Here is an 18,923-nt window from a genome sequence, read left to right on the forward strand (position 1 = left end):
AAAATACAGCCATTTTTGAAAACTGAGGAGAAAAAACTATATCATTTTCAGGTGAAGGAAGCCCAACTTCATTCACATAAAACCCTTTGTTCCAATATATTTTCAAGAATTTCAAAATACAGAGTTCTTTCATCTTCAACTCTAACTTGTAAAAGCAACTGTTTCAAAAATATTGCTTTTTTTTCCCTCAAAGTATGGCTCTGAGTATTCTCATGAATAACAGGGTTTATGTTAGTATAATTTACACAAACTTAGGAAAACTACTCCCACTGATATTTGGTTTGATTTATGTGTCAGTTTTGCTCATCTCTGTTGCTCCCAAGACCTTTAGCAAATTAAAATTTGGGAAGTTTATATATTGTTTCCTCTTGAATTACAAACTCCTTTAGAGTTTAAAGATTATAAACATTTCTTTTGTGAAATAGATTTAGAGAAAATATTTGGCTTATATAACTCTTTTATTCTAATCCGAACGCTTGATGTATTAGACGTAAAGTTGGAAGGAGTTTTATCTTCCAGCAATGCACCACTAACACGGCGTCAAAATGCTAGAAGACAGGCTGATCAAGATTTACTTGCTTATATTGTACTACTCTAAGTTGGTGACCCCTTCGATATACATCTTTCTCTTCAGAGGACTGAAATTCTCTTAAGAAGGATGGATGCAGCCAGAAATAATGACAGCAACAACAGCAAAGATATATTGAGAGTATACCTAGCAAACTATTGCCATAAGTGGTTTTTCATATACCATCTCATTTAATTATTACAACAGCCCAGGGGTTTTGATTCTATTATTTATTTATTTTTATATATTTTTTGAGACAGAGCCTCACTCTATCACCCAGGCCAGAGTGCAGCAGTGCAAACTTAGCTCGCTGCAGCCTTTAATTGCTGGGCTCAAATGCCTCAGCCTCGCAAAGTGCTGGGACTACAGGCATGAGTCACCATGCCTGGCCTAGATTTTATTATTAGCTGCACTTTAGAAATTAAAAGATTGATGTATACAGAACTTAGGTAGCTTGAACTTCTTTCAAATCATCCAGCTGCTAAAGGGCTGAGGTGAGATGAGAATCCAGCTTGTGTGTCTCTAGAGATGAGAGTTGGGTTGGTATTTGAGTCAAATCCAAGAGGAGAGAAGGTAGAGGAGGCCATCCTAGGGGAGAACAATAAGAAGTAATGAGGGGTAAAGTACATTATCCTGTGTTCTTGATAGGCAGCTGGGATTCTTGAGTCAATGGAGCAAAATTCCAGTTTGATCACTTCAAGTTTTATTATTTTGTTCAGTACAGTCTTTTTGGTGGTGAGTTGAACAGAGCTGGCTATAAATCTTAGCTCTGACACTTTGTAGTAGTATGGCCTTTAGAAAATTACCTATATCCTCCTTGCCTCAGTTTCTTAATCTGTAACATGAGCTAGTAATAATATCTACCATGTAGGATTGTAAAGATTAAAGAAAATAATGAATACTACAAACATTTATTGAGCACACACTCCATCTCAGGCACTATGTCAAGTGCTTCATATGCATCTACTACAAAGCAGGTTAAAAGAAAAGAATACACTTAGAAAATAGAGTGACATTACAGCAAAAGAAACTATCATCAGAGTGAACAAACTACACAATGGGAAGACATTTTTGCAATCTATCCATCTGACAAACGTCTAATATCCAGAATCTACAAGAAACTTAAATAAATTTATGAGAAAAAAAACCCTATTAAAAAATGGGCAAAGGACATGAAGAGACACTTCTCAAAGGAAGACATTTATGTGGCCAACAAACATGAAAAAAAGCTCAACATCACTAATCATTAGAGAAATGCAAATCAAAACCACAACAAGATACCATCTCATGCCAGTCAGAATGGAAATTATTAAAAAGTCAAGAAACAACAGAGGCCGGTGAGGCTTTGGAGAAATAGGAACGCTTTTACAGTGTTCATGGGAATGTAAATTAGTTCAACCATTGTGGAAGACCAGTGTGGTGATTACTCAAAGACCTAGAACCAGAAATATCATTTGACCCAACAATCTCATTACTGAGTATATACCCAAAGGAATGTAAGTCATTCTATTTTAAAGATACATGCTGCATACGTTTATTACAGCACTATTCACAATAGCAAAGACATAGAATCAACCCAAATGTCCGTCAGTGACAGCCTGGATAAAGAAAATGTGGTACATGTACACCAGGGAATACTATGCAACTATAAAAAGGAATGGGATCATGTCCTTTTCAGGGATATGGATGGAGCTGGAAGCCATTATCCTAACCCAGGAACAGAAAACCAAACACCACATGTTCTCACTTATAAGTGGGAGTTGAATAATGAGAACACAGGGACACAGGGAGGAGAACAACACACACTGGGGCCTATGAGCAGGGCAGTGAGGAGTAAAGTAGCTAATGCATGCTGGGCTTAATATGTGTAGTAAACCACCACTGCACATGTTTATCTATGTAACAAGCCTACATATCCTGCACATGTATCCCAGAACTTAAAATAAAATAAAACAAGGTGACAATAGTCAGAGAAAGAATTGAGACAGAAATGTGGCTCCTCATCTGTGTTATTACAAAACTCAGATCAGTGTTTGGATTCGTGGTACTGTTGAGTCTATGTTTGACAACTAAGTCATATCTGGACTGGCAAAAGCACAGTCTGATTCTGTTCTATGTACAGTGGTAAGGATAATTCCTGAGAGCAGAAGATTTTTAAAACCCGAGTCCTCTACTGTTAAGATAATTAGATTCTAGCTTCTCACTCTGCTGTTGCCTGGCTCTGTTATTAGCAATTCAGTTCATCTTTGGTTTCTCAGTTCCTAAAATTCTATAGTTCATGACTGTTTGACTATAAATCATCAACTTGGATTTTTATTTTTACTGTTACTTCCAAACACTAGTATTTCAGGCTAAAATGTGAGTTTTTCTTATTTCAACTAGGCATATCATGTTGATCCAATGATAGTTAAATATATTCCAGGAGAGATATTTAGACACGCAGAGAGTCCAGGATATGGAGTTATTTTATTAACTGAAAGGGTCATAAATGAATATTACTATCACTGCTGGAAAGAGAACTTGAAGTGATATCAAATTCTTGTTTTTAATCTGTGTAATAACCTGATTTCACATATTTAAATTAGTTTAGTGGACTAAACAAAAGATAGACTGTAACCCCTCTCTAGAATACACATTTGTTAAGTTCTAATAATTTTTATCATTAAAGGATGATTTTATATGAATTCTAACATTTCGTAAGAAAAAAATTCAATAAAGAAAAAAAGATACTGGTTAAGACTAATGTATGGGAGCTCATAAAACTGCAGACAAGTAGATACTAACTGTGAAGTGTTTGTGGACTTCAGACACAATGACATTTAATACTCTTTGTTCTTCCTGTCTTCAAAGAAAGTTAAAGCAATAATAGATGATTAAAGTTACTGAAAATGTTTTCACAGTTCAATGAAAACTAATGCATTTTATTTCTTTCCACAGTCTTCATGAATGCAGCAATTCCCATAGCAGCTGTTCTTGCTGTAAGACACTTTTTCTTGCTTTTAGAAATGAAACCAAGTCGGTGTTTATAAATGATTTATGAGCAAGAATGTGTGGGTAGTAATGTATATTACCTCACCTCTGTGACTTCCTTCTATTGCCGTCTCCGTTGCAAGAGTTCTAATCCAGACTTTCTCAATAAAGACACTATGGACATTTTGATCCAAATAAATTTTGTTCTAGGGGCTGCCCTCTGTGTTAGGACATTTAGCAGCATCCCTGGCTTCTAGCTACCAGGTGCCAGTAGCAACCTCAGTTACAACAATCAAAACATTGCCAAATGTTCACTGGTACATTTGCAAACATTGCAAAATGAACAGTGGTTGGGAATTAACTGTTCTAATCTCAATGATCTAGTTCCCAGACATTCTTACAACAGGATGGAGCCAGATCATCAACCAGAAAATCCTATAATTGCATTATATTTCATACTAAAGTGACAAACTCGGCAACTGGTATTATTTGTAGAAATGTAATTAGCTGGGCGTGATGGCGCATGCCTGTAGTCCCAGTTCATTGAGAGGCTGAGGTGGGAGGATCACCTGAGCCTGGGGAGGTCGAGGCTGCAGTGAGCCATGATCATGCTACTGCACTCCAGCCTGGGCAATGAAGTGATACCCTGTCTCAATAAAAAATGTAAATAAGTATTCTTTGGGTATTAATGCTGACAGTTTTAGTAAAGATCCACAGTGAGGACCCCAAAACAAGAGAATATTATTTTTTCTCCTGGAATATTTAGTATTGCTTGGAAAGGGCTTGACTGGTTGTCAAAAACTCTGGGTTCTCTACCCCTTTACTCCTACTTAGTAACTGACAGAGTCAATTATGTAATCTGTAAGTAGAATTTTTTTCTAACTTTCTCATAAGTTTGCCACCATAATTGCAGGTAAACCTTTCAGGACTCACCAAAAGCAAGTATTGTTTTAATTAGGGAGTTTTGGATGAAGTCATTGTTATCATAGTTACAATGGACATACTGGCGTAGCAGAATATGTTAGGTTTTTCAGATAAGAGTGAATGTACGCATGTGTCAAACTTTTTCCAGCTTTCTCTAAAGAACTCCTTTCTTTGCACAGACGTTTGTGACCCATGCGTATGCCAGTGGAAACAATCTGAAACCTGCAGAGGCCTTTGCTTCACTGTCTCTCTTCCACATCCTGGTCACACCACTGTTCCTGCTTTCCACAGTGGTGAGATTTGCAGTCAAAGCCATCATAAGGTATGCACTGAAGTGTTTGACATTTTTTGCTTATTGATAATAGACATGATGTGTGCTATGTGTGCTAATGGGAGTATTTGAAAAAATATAAAAAAGAACATTAAAATCACCAGCAGGAGATAACCATTGTTAAAAATTATGGTATGCTACTTTTCAGTCTTTTATTTATTTCATGTAAAAATAATTATTTCAAAACAAAATTTTAAATTTATCTAGCGTTTGTCTCCTGATTAAACTTTTTTTAAATTATTCTCCCCTCATTTAAGTTTTATAATACGCCATGTTTACTGACTGTAATATTCTATGTTGGAAATATTCTAATTTATTTAATGATTACCTTTTTATTGAACATTTAGAATGGTTCTGTTTTCTCCCTAACAATAACATGGAAGTTCACACATCTCTGTTTGTCTTTAAACTTTTCTCTGATGATTTTCTCAGGTTGGATTTCTAGAAGTGAGGATACTAGTTTTAATAATATGCACATTTTTGAGGTCCTTGATGAATATGTTGCTTTCCACTGAAGTGGTAGTAGGTCAAAGAGGGCACACATTTTTAAGATTTTAAAATGAATACAGCCATAATGTTTTCCACTAAAACTGTGCCAGTTTATATTGGCAACAATAGTGACAGAGAATGTTCACATCATCACATTTACTATTTTAATTTTAGTTTAATCTGGAAAAAAATCCAGGCTTAAAGTCTCTGAAAATGGTAAGAATTGTAAAACCATTTTGTATTTTGCTCATTTAAATATGCTTCTATAGTGTTTCCAACCAGTGCAGATTTTTGTCTCTTTATAATTTCTCATAATGCACAACTATAAAAATAGATGTGATATGATAAGACAATTTTTCCACCACTTTTACTTATATAAATGTTACCAAACTAGATGATACACTGCCTATACCATAGTCTATATGTCTTATGCCCCATTAATAAGGCTGTCTTAAAAGGAATTTTCATTTTAGATATATGCTCTTTATAAACCTATAAAACCTCAGAATGCTTTGTAAACAGTCATTATCATATTTATATCTGGCTTTTGAAAGAAATGCCAAGATGTTGCAATATTGAAGAAAAATTAGAAAATTGAGCCTTTAAATATATGAAGTATCATGTTGCAATTGACGGAAACATAGAACATCATTTGTGAGACTTTTAAAATGAGATAATTTTGCTAGAGTCTATATATTACTGAGAAAACTAGACTTTATTATTCAAAATACCAGAATCTTCAGCTTTAAGCCAATAGTTTGCACTGGCTTAACAATGGCTTAATGCCAAATAAAATTAAAATGCATATAAATCATCTTATAAGCCAAATTCTTACAGAATATGATAGTGTAATATAGTTTCAATGTCAACCTCTGAGACATACCATTAACAACCAGTTCTAGAGCTGTTAGTGTCTAAAGCTCAAGCCTTCTAGCCACATCTGCCCTCATTTTCTTATTGTTCTGCCTTCTGAAACACTTGTCCATATCCCTGACTACTTTTTGTAGCCCCACTTCCAAATTAGGCAGTGATCTGGAAGAGAAGCTACTTCAAACAATAAAATTGATAAATGGCCAGAGTCTGCTATTTTGGTCCTTATTTTCATTTTCTCCACTCAACAACTGTCCCTTTCATGGTTGCACTTTTATTTGGAATTTGACTTTATACTACAAGTGGAGGTAGAAAGCAGTTGATAACTTGCAATAGATAACATCTCTGAAATCAGGAGGTTACCGAACATTAAAAGGACTTTGAGTTGATTAAAAAACAAAACAATCTAGGGGTGTCCCTCCAATCCGTGGTATATAATTCTGTGGTAGTAAATCCTAGTACAGTGGAGAATGGGTATCCCTGTATATTTCTGCATAGCACTCTCCCTTTTGCACATCTCATGGAAAAGATATTTGCCAGTTTGATAAAGACCAGTCTTTTTTCAGGGCTCAGTTCCAGATTTCCCAAGCCATAGGCCAAACAAAATCTGCTTATAAAAGCCTGATTCTCTCAAATGAGTTTCAGTGGTTGAATTGCAGGTCCTACAGAGATGGCTGGTCCACAGAGAACATTAATCCTTTTTCCCACTGTGTGCTAGTTCTGGGAACCCAAATAAGTGCTCTCCCAGTGTTGACTGGACTTAGAGCATTTTCTTCTGTGCCTGGGAACCCGTGACCAACCTTTAGTGCCAGTTGGCCCACAGTGAGTTGAGCAGCCTGTTTATAATCGGAGACTTTGGTCAGCTGATTTTGAAATCTCCTCTTCAGGAACTGTGGAAATTCTAAGTCCCTCACTGCTCTCTTAAATACATTTAGAAACTTGGTGGGTTAGAATGGGATAAAGCACACTCTCAAGCTTGTGTTATATATGCATGTAAGGGACTTGTAAACTTCTCTACTGGAGGAAAATTTCATACCATGTTCAATTCTCGGTTCCAAAATAATTCTATGCTTTCTTTGAAAAAGGTTTGGGTTATTAGCCAAAGTTGTCTTCATGGCATTCGATGACTGAGACCTGTATATATCTCATAAAATGGAAGAATGAGGCAGGTGTGATTCAGATTGTCTCCTCACACCTCCCAGCACCCCACACCATTTGATTTTTCTGGACATTTTATGATGAAGTGTTCTTGTTTACTTTCAAAAAACAGAAAAATGAAAAGTAACTATTATCTAAAATAATAAAATGCTCAAAGAAGAGAGATTTCTTTTTTAGGAGACTTGCCTCACTTCTCCACTTTGCTTTATTTGTAAGGAAATAATATATGTGTTTTGCTCTTTTGAAAACAATATGTTATGTCCTTTATAAATAATTTGAGCTTAGGTTTCTATACATTGTGTTTGATACACAATTCAATACCTATGTCTGAAGAGGTTATTTACCAAGAGAAAAACAAATCCGTCACTTTGTTGGGAAATACTTTATATCTTTGCTCTCATGTACCTCCCAAAGGAATGTATGCATGACTTGTCCACTGTATTACCTTCAGTCAAGTAAATTGTTATTGATATTTATCATAAAGCATATACGTTGGCCTGGTCTTTGTATTTCAGTTTACAAAATTTTATAATTCCTACAAAAAAAAAAAAAAAAAAACCCATGTGACTGCTGGCAACAAAGTCCGTTTTCCCAATTAATATAGCACTTGTCCAGGGTACTTAAGCTGTGTCTACCCACCCAAAGTGTAAGACCTTAAATATTTTTGTGAATGGTCTAAACAAATGAGAAAATAGTAAAATACTGATTTAGAAAGGTGGTAGAGGCAGGGTAGCAAATTGATTGGTATAAAATATACCTGCTTTCAAATCCTAGCACTGCCAGGAAATACTCATTGTGTGACCTCAAACATGATTTAGTGTCTCTGTAGCTCAGCTTCCTCACTTGTCAAATGGCACGATAATGTTACCTGCTTATGGTGGTTGAGAAAATTAAACAAGATAATACATAAAAAGTACCCACCATGTGGCCTAAATATTTTAGGTATGTTACAAATCTCCATTTTACCATCTTACCACCATTTTACTCATCTCCACCCCCTGCCTCAGAGCATCTTCTGTGGATGTGCATTCATTTATTGATACAGGTACATTGCTAGGCATTAAGAATTCCAAAGATAAAGACAGGCTGAAATCTGCAGGGAGTCCACAGCCTAGTTAGAGAGACGAGGAAGGGAAACTAATTACCATATGATGGGTTATGGTGTTATAAAGCTATACACAGAATGCTATGGCCTATAATGGGCATCCTTGAAGCTTTTTGAGAGAGAAGGGAAACTATGCGGTCAGTAAACATTTAAAGGAGGTGGTGGCTCTTTCGTAGAATCCTTAAAAATAGGTAAGACTTGGAAAGCTGGAGAAAAACATGTAAAATGTGTTTTAACAGAGGGAGCAGTATATTCAAGGGGAAGAGGTGGGTAAGTAGGTGAGAAACCTTGGTATCTTCAGGAGATTGAAAGTAGTTCAGTGTCATTGGAGGAAGGGTTCTGATGTGGGAATTATCAGGGCATGAAGCTGGAGAGTAAACTCCTGAGCAGCTTTTAGATGATGCTAAAGATGCTGAAAGGCAACTGGATGCCATTTGTGACTTTAAGAAGCAGGTTGTTACATGCACAGATTTGCATTTTAAAAATATAAACCTGGAAGCATGGTGGAAATTACTTCACACTTGGTCAGGATTTGTGCATTTTCCATAATTGTTTTACCTCTGTGATTTCTGAAAGGACCTCATACGAATAGAAAATGCTTTTTGTATTACCCATTTATTATTTCATTGGGCATTTCTTGAGGAATTACCATGCTATATTTTAGGTATTGGGATAGATTCTAAAGATGAAAATCTTTGCTGTTAAAGAGTTCACAGTCTAGAGGGAGAGATAGACACGGAACAAACGACAACAATGACAAAACGGCAGCGCCGGAGATCCTCAGCCAGAGAGTCTAGAATGACTGGGGACGTGGGAAAGGAAGGGAAGTAAGTAATACTAACAGATGGGTTAGTATTGGCATCCATTGGTGGTCCTTGTCATTGATGTTTCAAAGTGGGAAGTTATGAAGAAAGAATGTCGTCCCCATTCCCAACCAAGGTCAGGGATTGTTGCTTCCAATGCTCAGGAAGAGTGGGGCTCATTTATTCCATAAAAGCTTTGAGGCTACATTGGAAAGATTAGTGATTCGTATCTATACTAGAAATGGGAATGGAGAATTGAACCAACCGACCTTACTTAATGTCTGAATCATTGGTTTATCTCTTCTTTGATTTATTCAACAAACATTCCTTGAACGATATGTGCCAGGCATTGTTAGATTTGGAGTTATAAAGGCAAACGAGCCTGGCTGCTCAACTTTCTTTTTTGTGCGGAGAAATAGTGTGAGACTGTTTAAAGGTATTCCTTTGACAGAGCTGCATTTCTTAAAATCAAGTCTTTTCAAAACATAAGAACAGAATGACAATTACAATCTATATAAGTGGGGATGAAATAACTGCCATTTAAGAGGAATAAAATAATGTTTCATAAGCCATTTATAACACTGTTTTTCAAGTCTATGTGGTCAGACTTTGCTGTCAAAGACTCAAAGAAAGTGTACAAACTGAAGCTCTTCCTAAACATTTACCTCTTTTAGTTCCCTGGAAGTGCAATTTGACAGCTAATAGATTGGCTCAATGGATTTTCGTCTTCCTTCGTGTTTCTAATGAATGCAAAGCCAAAACGCTTAAAGATCATAGGCAGCAGACTAAATTAAATTTACTTTTTTCTCATTTTGTTATTGTGTCACAAGAAACAAGTTCTGAAGACTTGTCTGGTGGAACTTGACTACAAGTTCAAATAAAATTTTTAAAAAAGAAACCATTTATTTCATACATACATTTTCTAGTTTTCTATCAAAGGCAATACCTCCCCTCCCCTGTAGTTGCTGCTGCACGTACCAAGCAACTTTTTCCACTTGCTGCATCCTAGCTTGCCAAAAGGAACACTTCTTTTCCTTTGCAACTTCATTGAATTTCCTTCTGTATGTTATTTTATTTCTAGGATGATGTTTACAAACCACATTATTGTTTTCTTTGTTTTACTTATTTATTTTTGATCCTGATCCTATGACACTGGTTTGAGAAAGTTAGAATGGGTAGAGTGGATGAGCCAAGGAGTCTTGTGCCCAGCCTAAGGAGGTTACAGTAAAGAATGTTTGCAAACCAGTCTTCTAGAGCAGGGCCTCTCTAGAGGTGCTTGTGAAGCGCCTCTGGGTGTTGGTCAAATGCATAACATGATTCTTATTTGGAGGCAGGGCTGAGATTTTCTGTTTTTAATAAGCTCCCAGTTGATGTTGATGCTGCTGGTTCTTGGCTGAAACTTTTGAGCAGCAAGACTCTAGAGGCCCCTCTCCTTGCCAGCTTCAGAAAATGTGAATAATACACAGTGCTTAAGCAAGATACACAGTGGCCAAGGATTCCAGATCTGCATGTTACATGCTAAATGGTTTTAGGCAGGTTACTTAGCTTCTCTGTACATCACCTCCCCATCATTTGTAAAATTAGAATACTAACAGGAATTTCCTCATTGGTGTTATTTTTAACCACCCTGTTCCAAGTTCCTAAACAACGTCACTGTTTTTGACAAGGAATATAATTGCAAAAAAAATGCACAGAAGGTTGTGTTGAAATTAGGGTGACAAGTGGTCCTGACTTTTCTGACATTTTTCTGGTTTTAGCACTGAAAGTCCCATGTCCTGGAAGTCCCCCTGTCCTTGGCAATTTAGGATGTTTGGTCGATGTAGGTGAATTCCCAGTTGGTCTTGAAAAATGACTCTCGCAGGCATCGTACTCACCATAATAATGTGTGTTAAAATTGTTATTTAGGTAGCATTTTGTTGGTGGTGGTTTTATGGTTGACTCTTATTCTGTGTTTGTTGCTTTTTTGCAGTGTTCAAAAGCTGAATGAGTTTCTCTTGAGTGATGAGATTGGTGATGACAGTTGGCGAACTGGTGAAGGTTCACTTCCTTTTGAGTCCTGTAAGAAGCACACTGGAGTTGTAAGTGCTTTATTTTTGTTATGGAAGTTATGAATAGAGGACAGTCTCAGCAGAATGGACAGATTAATATGAGTGAGATTATAAGAGATTATAAACTTCAGTTTTAACCCATGTGAAGAAAATTGCCACTTGCTTCTGTACAACCTCACGAGTCTAAAATCAATAGACAAATGTATAAGGCTTGTCTTTATAAATCCAGAAAAAAATTATCCTAAGAGATAATACATGTTTAATTCAAAAGGAAATTGAGAGTTTTGTTACTCCAAATTTATATTAAAATAACATAAAATAAGTTCATGACTCATGCACCATTTTCTTATAATACCGTTTAGCTATACTACACTTTATAGTTTAAAACATATTTTCTGATGCATTTTATCTTTTTTTCCACTTAATATATTACATTGTCTCTTTTTATTTTCCAGTTGAATTACATTACATTGTCTCTTTTTTTATTTTCCAGCTCTTCTTATTTTGCATGTCATGAGGCTTAAATAAAGTCGTAAGATTACTAAGTGGTAGAGCTAGAATTAAAACTTGAATCTTGTAAGTTGTAGTCCAGTTCATTTATCCATGATGCAAATATTTACTTAGTGTCTACATAAAATCTATAAACATAGTCAATATTATTTTGTCGTGCATTACATGTAATATGAATAAGCTTTTTTAAATATACGCCTGTGTTTTTAGATTTTTTGGCTGACCTGTGCTTTGTGCCAAGACTTAGGGTTGTAGCAATGAACAAGACATGTGAGATCCTTCCTGTCACAGGAATTGATAAGCAAATTAAAACAATAACATAGTTTCACTGTGTGAAGAAAATAAAAGAGGACATTAGAGAGTGAATTGGGTACTTGAAACAGGGTGGTCATTTCCAAGAAGGCCCGTCTGGAGATCCAGCATTTGAGCCAAGACCTGAATAAAAAAATAGGTACCTTTCCTGAAAAGTTATGGAAAAAGAGTATTCCACTCAGGAGAACTAGCAGATGCAAAGATCTTGAGGTAGGAATTAATTTGGTGTATTCAAGGAACAGAGGGGTACTGTGGTTGGAGCCTGGTAAAGAAGAGAAAGATGAGATGATGTGAGAACAATGATTGAGAGCCCCTGTAAGCCATGGAAAGCATTTAGATTTTATTGACATGCAATAGGAAATTACTGGAAGGTTTCAAGGTAGGGAGTAATATAATTTCATTTATATTTTTAATATAATTTCATTTATATGTTGTTGTTTTCTGTGTAGAGGAAAGTCAATGGAGGACAAAGAGTAAAACACATAGATCACTAAAGAAGTCATTATAATAATATAGGCAGGAGAGGATGACGGTTAGAATTAGAGCTTTTGGTCCAGTTGCAGTGGATATTGTGAAAAAAGGAGATCAAAGTCAGTGTACACTTTAGAGGTTGAGCTGATGAAGACTTGCCGGTAGATTGGATGGAGGAGATGAGGGAGAAAGAGGATTCAAGGAAGAATCCTAGGTTATTGGCTTGACTTCTGGGTAGATGATATAGCTGTTGAGGTAGAATCAAGAGGTACATTTTGCACATGCAAATTTTGATATACTTCTTAACCCAAGAAGAGACATAAGCTTTGGAGATATAAATTTAAGAGTCACCAGCCATTAGATAATACTTAAATCAATGACTGGATTATACAATTTTCTTGAAGGAAGTGTCTAAAAAATTCTGAAGAAATTTTTAAAAATTAATATATTTCACAAAGTAGAAAAGCATTATTCCACAGTGAGTCATAAGTTAACATTAGTTATAATTGTTACTATTAGAAAAAATATGAATATATTTACCATTTGTGTGAACCAACACAAATGTATATTCAATCTCCTGACTGGAACTGATTGGAATTTGGAAAGCTTTTGCCAGGAAATCAATCTATATTATATATTTTTTACATCATGTTTAAAACTGCTAAAAATAGTTAAGGCAATCATGTAGCTATATTTAGTCTTATTTCCTTCTGCTGTTCTGGAGCATGTTTGTTTGTTTGTTTGTCTGTTTTTGTTTTTGTTTTTTAAGTTTCTGGTAAGTTGTTTTACTGAACAGGTATGATTTTGTCTGAGAAGGGACCACCACCATGCTTATATACGCTGGGGGAACAATGCCTCAAAGTGTTTGTTTGTTATTGTGTGGACATGGACACAAAGACAAAAATATTAAAGAGTGTCTAAACTTTTAGGCAATAGGGGGTCAAATATTTGATTAGAACCAGTCTTGTCACTCTTTGGATGGTCCTAGACTACCAAGGAACTTAATCTTTCAGAGATATGGGGATGAGCAGAATGAGATGACCTCAAGAAATGGGATATAGAAGGTCAAGTTCATGGAGTTAGGGAAATCTGAAGAATTTTTTTTGTATGAGATGTGGCATAGAAGAAAAATTGAACTGAGAAAAGGTTTTGGAAAGAAAAAAAGAATCCCCTTCAAATGCATCCAACGTCTTCAGGGTTATTGAAACCAGACTGGACTTCTTGATGTCTTTCAGGGTTATTCATCACTGCTGAGGGGCCAAACCACAAATGACAAACTTTTTAAAATGGAGTGAAAAAAGTTGTGTGTTTGAAAATAACACTAATGGAAACTCCTTCTTGAGAGCGCTTAAGATACTATGTATTCTGTAAAAACTTAGAGTTCAGTGGTTTTGGCTGTAGAACCTCCATGGAGAATTAGTGACAGTCTAGGGCCAAAGTCTCTTCATATTACATCTGTGGAACTTCGACTCAAATCTCTGTCAACACATCTACTCTTCCCACCCTCTTCTTAGTTTTGTGAAGGGCATGAAGTCATTTCTTTTGGACCTGTGGGGACAATAATGTTACAGAATGAAAGACTCTAGAAGACAGTACATTTTATATGTAGGTGTAGATCTATTTTGTATGGAAAATATACTTAGCCTAAAGGATAGTGGCTTTCTACAACCTCTCATGCAGTGTACTTCCAGGAGTATTTGTGAGGGCTGTGAGAAGGAAAAATAAAACTAAAATAAAGTTCATGAACATACTCTCCTCCTCTTTCTCTTTGTGTTAAGTCAAAATATATTAGTATTTTCTGTGTGACAGAACCACTGCTAGTGTCTTACTTTCTAATCTTTTCAGTGGCTTTTTAATTTGTGTATTTATTGGCATGTACCCTAGCAATGTACTATTTGATAGTTTGGGTGTTCTCTTGATACACCAGTTGATGGAAATTGGAAGAGCAATATCTTGTTTGGATTAAATTACTGATTATTTGAGGACATTCCTAATTCCCATGGTAGCACCCAGTGGATTTTCAAAAGCTAAACCTGCAGTTCCAGGCCAAAAAAAAACCCCAAAACCAACAAAGTTCACAATTCTAGAATCCTTTGCTTTTCTAGGTAACTTAACAGTTTAAAGTATATTATTACTTAGCCTTCATAGTCTCTATAAGGTATTTGTGTAGGAAGACAATTATGGCTGAGTGCATTGGTTCATACCTATAGTCCCAGCACTCTGGGAAACTGAGATGGGCGGATTGCTTGTATCCAGGTGTTTGAGACCAACCTGGGCAACATAGGGAGAACCTGTCTGCACAAATAGTAGATAAGTTAGCCAGGCATGGTGGCAAATGCACCTGTAGTCTCAGCTTCTCAGGAGGCTGAGGTGGGAGGATCACTTGAGCCTGGGAGGTCAAGGCTGCAGTGAGATGTGCTCATGCCACTGCACTCCAGCCTGGGTGACAGAGTACGACTCAGTTTCAAAAAAAAAAAAGGTTAATTATTTATGTTGAAATACTGACTCAATATGTTTCTGGAAGAAATTTTGAGTTTTGAAATTTTTCCAGATTAGAGGTTTATGAGCTAAATATTCCACCTTCTCATTAGCCACTTATCTCTGTGTGAAACTGAACTAAAAAATTAGAGAATGACAGATTTCTAGGTATGACTTACATTCACCTTAAATATGTGAAGACTGTCACATCTCAGCCGGCATCCTCTTTATAATGGATATTTTAGTCCGTTGACTAGGAATAGGGCTATAACATTGGAGACAGACTAGATCATTCTATAAGACTTATGGATCTCCTGATGAAACACTGTAATATCTTTGGGCAAAAATTCTAGATCTTTATGCTTTTGTCAATCCATAGCAGATGCTGGGTGCTGTGCAGCTCAATCTGATTTATGTGAGTGTATCAGATTAAAACTCCTCATGATTCAGAGAATAATCAATAATGTACTGGTGGAACATTTACAAGCCTGATAGCTGTATTAGTCTATTCTTACACTGCTAATAAAGACATACCTGAGACTGGGTAATTTATAAAGGAAAGAGGTTTAATGGACTCACAGTTCCACATGACTGGGGAGGCCTCACAATCATGGTGGAAGGCAAAGAAGAAGCAAAGGTACATCTTATATGGTGGCAGACATGAGAGCGTGTGCAGGGGAACTCCCTATTTAAAACCATCAGATCTCCTGAGACTTACTCACTATCACGAGAACAGCACGGGAAAAGGCCCCCCCATCCATGATTCAATTACCTCCCACTGGGTCTCTCTCACGACAGCCAAACCATATGATAGTCTAGTTTGACCTGAGTTAGTTTGACCTGAGTTAATCTGATCACCTTTTAACACCACTGGAGAAATATTATCCAAATATCACTGGAGAAATATTATCCAAAAAGATTATCCATACCACTGCAGAAAGATAATCCATCCATATCACTGGAGAAAGATCATGGGACTCTGTACTTTAACTTCCATCATTTGCAAGTATCCTATTTTCATATTTTCTTAAGAGGCATGTGAATGAGGTTTAACTATAACTTAAGAATTTTTCTTTTATTTTATGAAGGAGTCATTGAAATAATTAAAATAGACATCCACTTGTTTCTTTTTCTTGGAACTTAGCAATGTGAGTAAATGTTCGGTAAAACCTCATTTTTTAAATAAAGCTTCAACTTGTATTCTTTTCCATTTGGAATGCAGCAGCCAAAAACTATAAACAGGAAACAGCCTGGAAGATATCACCTGGACAGCTATGAGCAATCAACACGGCGTCTACGTCCCACAGAAACAGAGGACATCGCAATAAAGGTTATTTTTATTTCCTGGATTCTTACATGAATAGATACATTTATGTTCCTACTTTATGGCGAAGTTCTGTGAAAGTGTCCTAAATTGTGCCTTTAAATTCTTTTTACAGTTGTCATTAATCCTAACAACATTTTTTAAAAAATCTGAGTTTTAGTTTTCAGTTCTTCCTCATCTCCCAGACACAATTTTTGCTCCAGCAGCACATTTCAATAACCAGAGAATGTGCCTTTCTTCTGAATCTGCTTGAGAAGCTAGTGTCGCATGTATTTTTTTCTGGTATTCCTATGTTTATCAACCAAATAAATTGATTCATGGAGAATACCAACATTATTTTAGGAATATAAATTAGATAGTCATTGTTTTCAATCAGGGAAGACTCAGACTAGTGTATGAATTCACCAGTTTCCCGGTACTGCCCTTGATCTCATTTCAAATTTGGCTATTTGGACTCTCCCCAGGCGTTGCGCTTAAGTTAAGGCAGAACAGGCAACCTAGAGTTGGGGATAAGAGGGAGTGGTCAGTGTTGTGCAGGAACTGGAATAGCTGCCAGCAGCAGACAAGGGCCTCCATCCGTGGGAGCTGCCAGAGTCCTGGAAACTTAGCAAACTGGCTGCATTGGCTATTGGAGGATATCCAATTCCTCTGCACAGCCTAGGCCAGTCAGAGAGACGGGGAGGCTCAGAATGGGGTGTATAGCAGAGCCAAGAGCTATGTTTAGGTCTCTCTCTCCTTAACACCTGACACAATACCTTCCCACAATAGCCGCTTCATAATGGGAACAAACCTGTGATTGAATGGAACAAGCTAGTGCTAGCCCTCCCTTTTCCACTAACTTAACGTGTGATGTTTGGGCACATTACTATGCCTCACTGAGCCATGGTTTGCCCATCTTGAGGTGGACATGCCATTTTAGTGTGGTTGTTTTGGGGTTAAAAGGATATGTCACATGCGAATTTTAAAGAGAGTTCTAGTGATTCTTGACTTTGGTTATGCGTTAGAATCACCTACAAAGCTTTAAAAAAAGTGTGTGTGTGTGTGTGTGTGTGTGTGTGGTGTTCCTAGGCAATTATAATGGTCAGGCAGAGTGTGAACTAGGGGCTATGAAAAGATAAGGAATGAGAGATTGGAAAGGGTCCTCTATGCTGTTGTTTCCCACAATGCCCAGATAACAACTAATGTATTGGTGAATAAAAAACAGGGCCAGTTTTTAATTGACGTTTTCTGTTCACTATAGTAGGAATCTAAAAATATGTCTTTTCCATGTGTTTCATTAATTTTCATTTTGAAAGAAAAAAGAGAGACTATTATGATTTCTTTTCCAAAACTGACCATTCATGCATTAGAAAAATAGCTGCTTATCAGTGGCTCCGACTTTGCTGTGCTTCTGAATGGCCTCCGCAGTTTCAGGCTCACTTTCAAGCCCAAATTAATTTTTTATTTATGGCGAAAGCTCACAAATTGGTAATAATGTATTTATTTTTTGAAATGTTTTTAATGTGAAATACTACATACTTCGGAGAAGTACGTGTTTATATCAGCTCCCTCAGAAAATGCAGCAACACATGTATCTGCTGTCTTCTTACATATTTCCCCTGAGATATAATTGCCACCCCGACTCTTACAGTCATCATTTCCTTGATTATTCTTGCTATGCACGCATCCCTAAAACATATTTTAGTTTCTTAAAAGTGTAAATATGTGTGTATGTGTGTGTGTTGCTTCTTTTGCTCAACATTATGTATGTGTAATTCATCCATACTGCTGTAACCACAATTCATTCACTCTTATTGCTGTTCTATTGTATAAATTGTTCTATTGTATAAATATACCAGAAGTTAATTATCTGTTCTACTTTTGATGGGCTGTTGGGTGTTTTTCAGTTTGGGGCTATTGTGAACAGTTGCTGAGTTATACGGTATGTGCATCCTCAGCCTTCCTAGATAATGGCAAACTACTTTCCAAAGTGATGGTGCCAGTTTATACTTTCACCAGAAGTGACTGAGAGTTCCAGTTGTTCTACATCTTCACTTAAAAAAATGCTTTTCTTTTTTCTTTTTTTTTCTTTTTTTTTGCCAAGTGTTATGTGCTGGGAGAGATGCAACTGTATCTTGCTGTGGTTTTATTTGCATTTTCTCATTACAAATGAGGTCAGACAACTTGCGATAAAGATATATTTATGAAAATGGCCACTGGGGTTTGGGTTTGGATTTCTCTTTTGTGAATTAACAGGTTGTTTGTCCTTCTCCTCTTTAAAAATTCTTGGCCAGGCATCGTGGCTCATGCCTGTGGTTCTAGCACTTTGGGAGACCGAGGTGGGTGGATCACGAGGTCAGGAGATCGAGACCATCCTGGCTGACATGGTGAAACCCGTCTCTACTAAAAATGCAATCAATTAGCCGGGTGTGGTGGCAGACACCTGTAGTCCCAGCTACTCAGGAGGCCGAGGCAGGGAGGCAGGGAAATGGCGTGAACCCGGGAGGCAGAGCTTTCAGTGAACCGAGATGGCACCACTGCACTCCAGCCTGGAGGACAGAGCAAGACGCCGTCTCAAAAAAA

General features: G+C 36.8%; 1 protein-coding gene across 1 annotated transcript in view; it reads left to right on the forward strand.

The window, feature by feature from the left end:
• Nucleotides 1-18,923, forward strand: part of ABCC9 (ATP binding cassette subfamily C member 9) — a 129,440-nt gene that overhangs the window by 12,480 nt on the left and 98,037 nt on the right. Inside the window, 4 exon segments of the mRNA XM_017888598.1 lie at nt 3,506-3,546; nt 4,642-4,784; nt 11,188-11,296; nt 16,260-16,367. Of these exon segments, the coding sequence (XP_017744087.1) occupies nt 3,506-3,546; nt 4,642-4,784; nt 11,188-11,296; nt 16,260-16,367 (401 nt within the window).

The sequence above is a fragment of the Rhinopithecus bieti genome, unplaced genomic scaffold (genome assembly GCF_001698545.2).
Source record: "Rhinopithecus bieti isolate Rb0 unplaced genomic scaffold, ASM169854v2 scaffold_15769, whole genome shotgun sequence".
In the NCBI taxonomy this organism is placed as follows: Eukaryota; Metazoa; Chordata; class Mammalia; order Primates; family Cercopithecidae; genus Rhinopithecus; species Rhinopithecus bieti.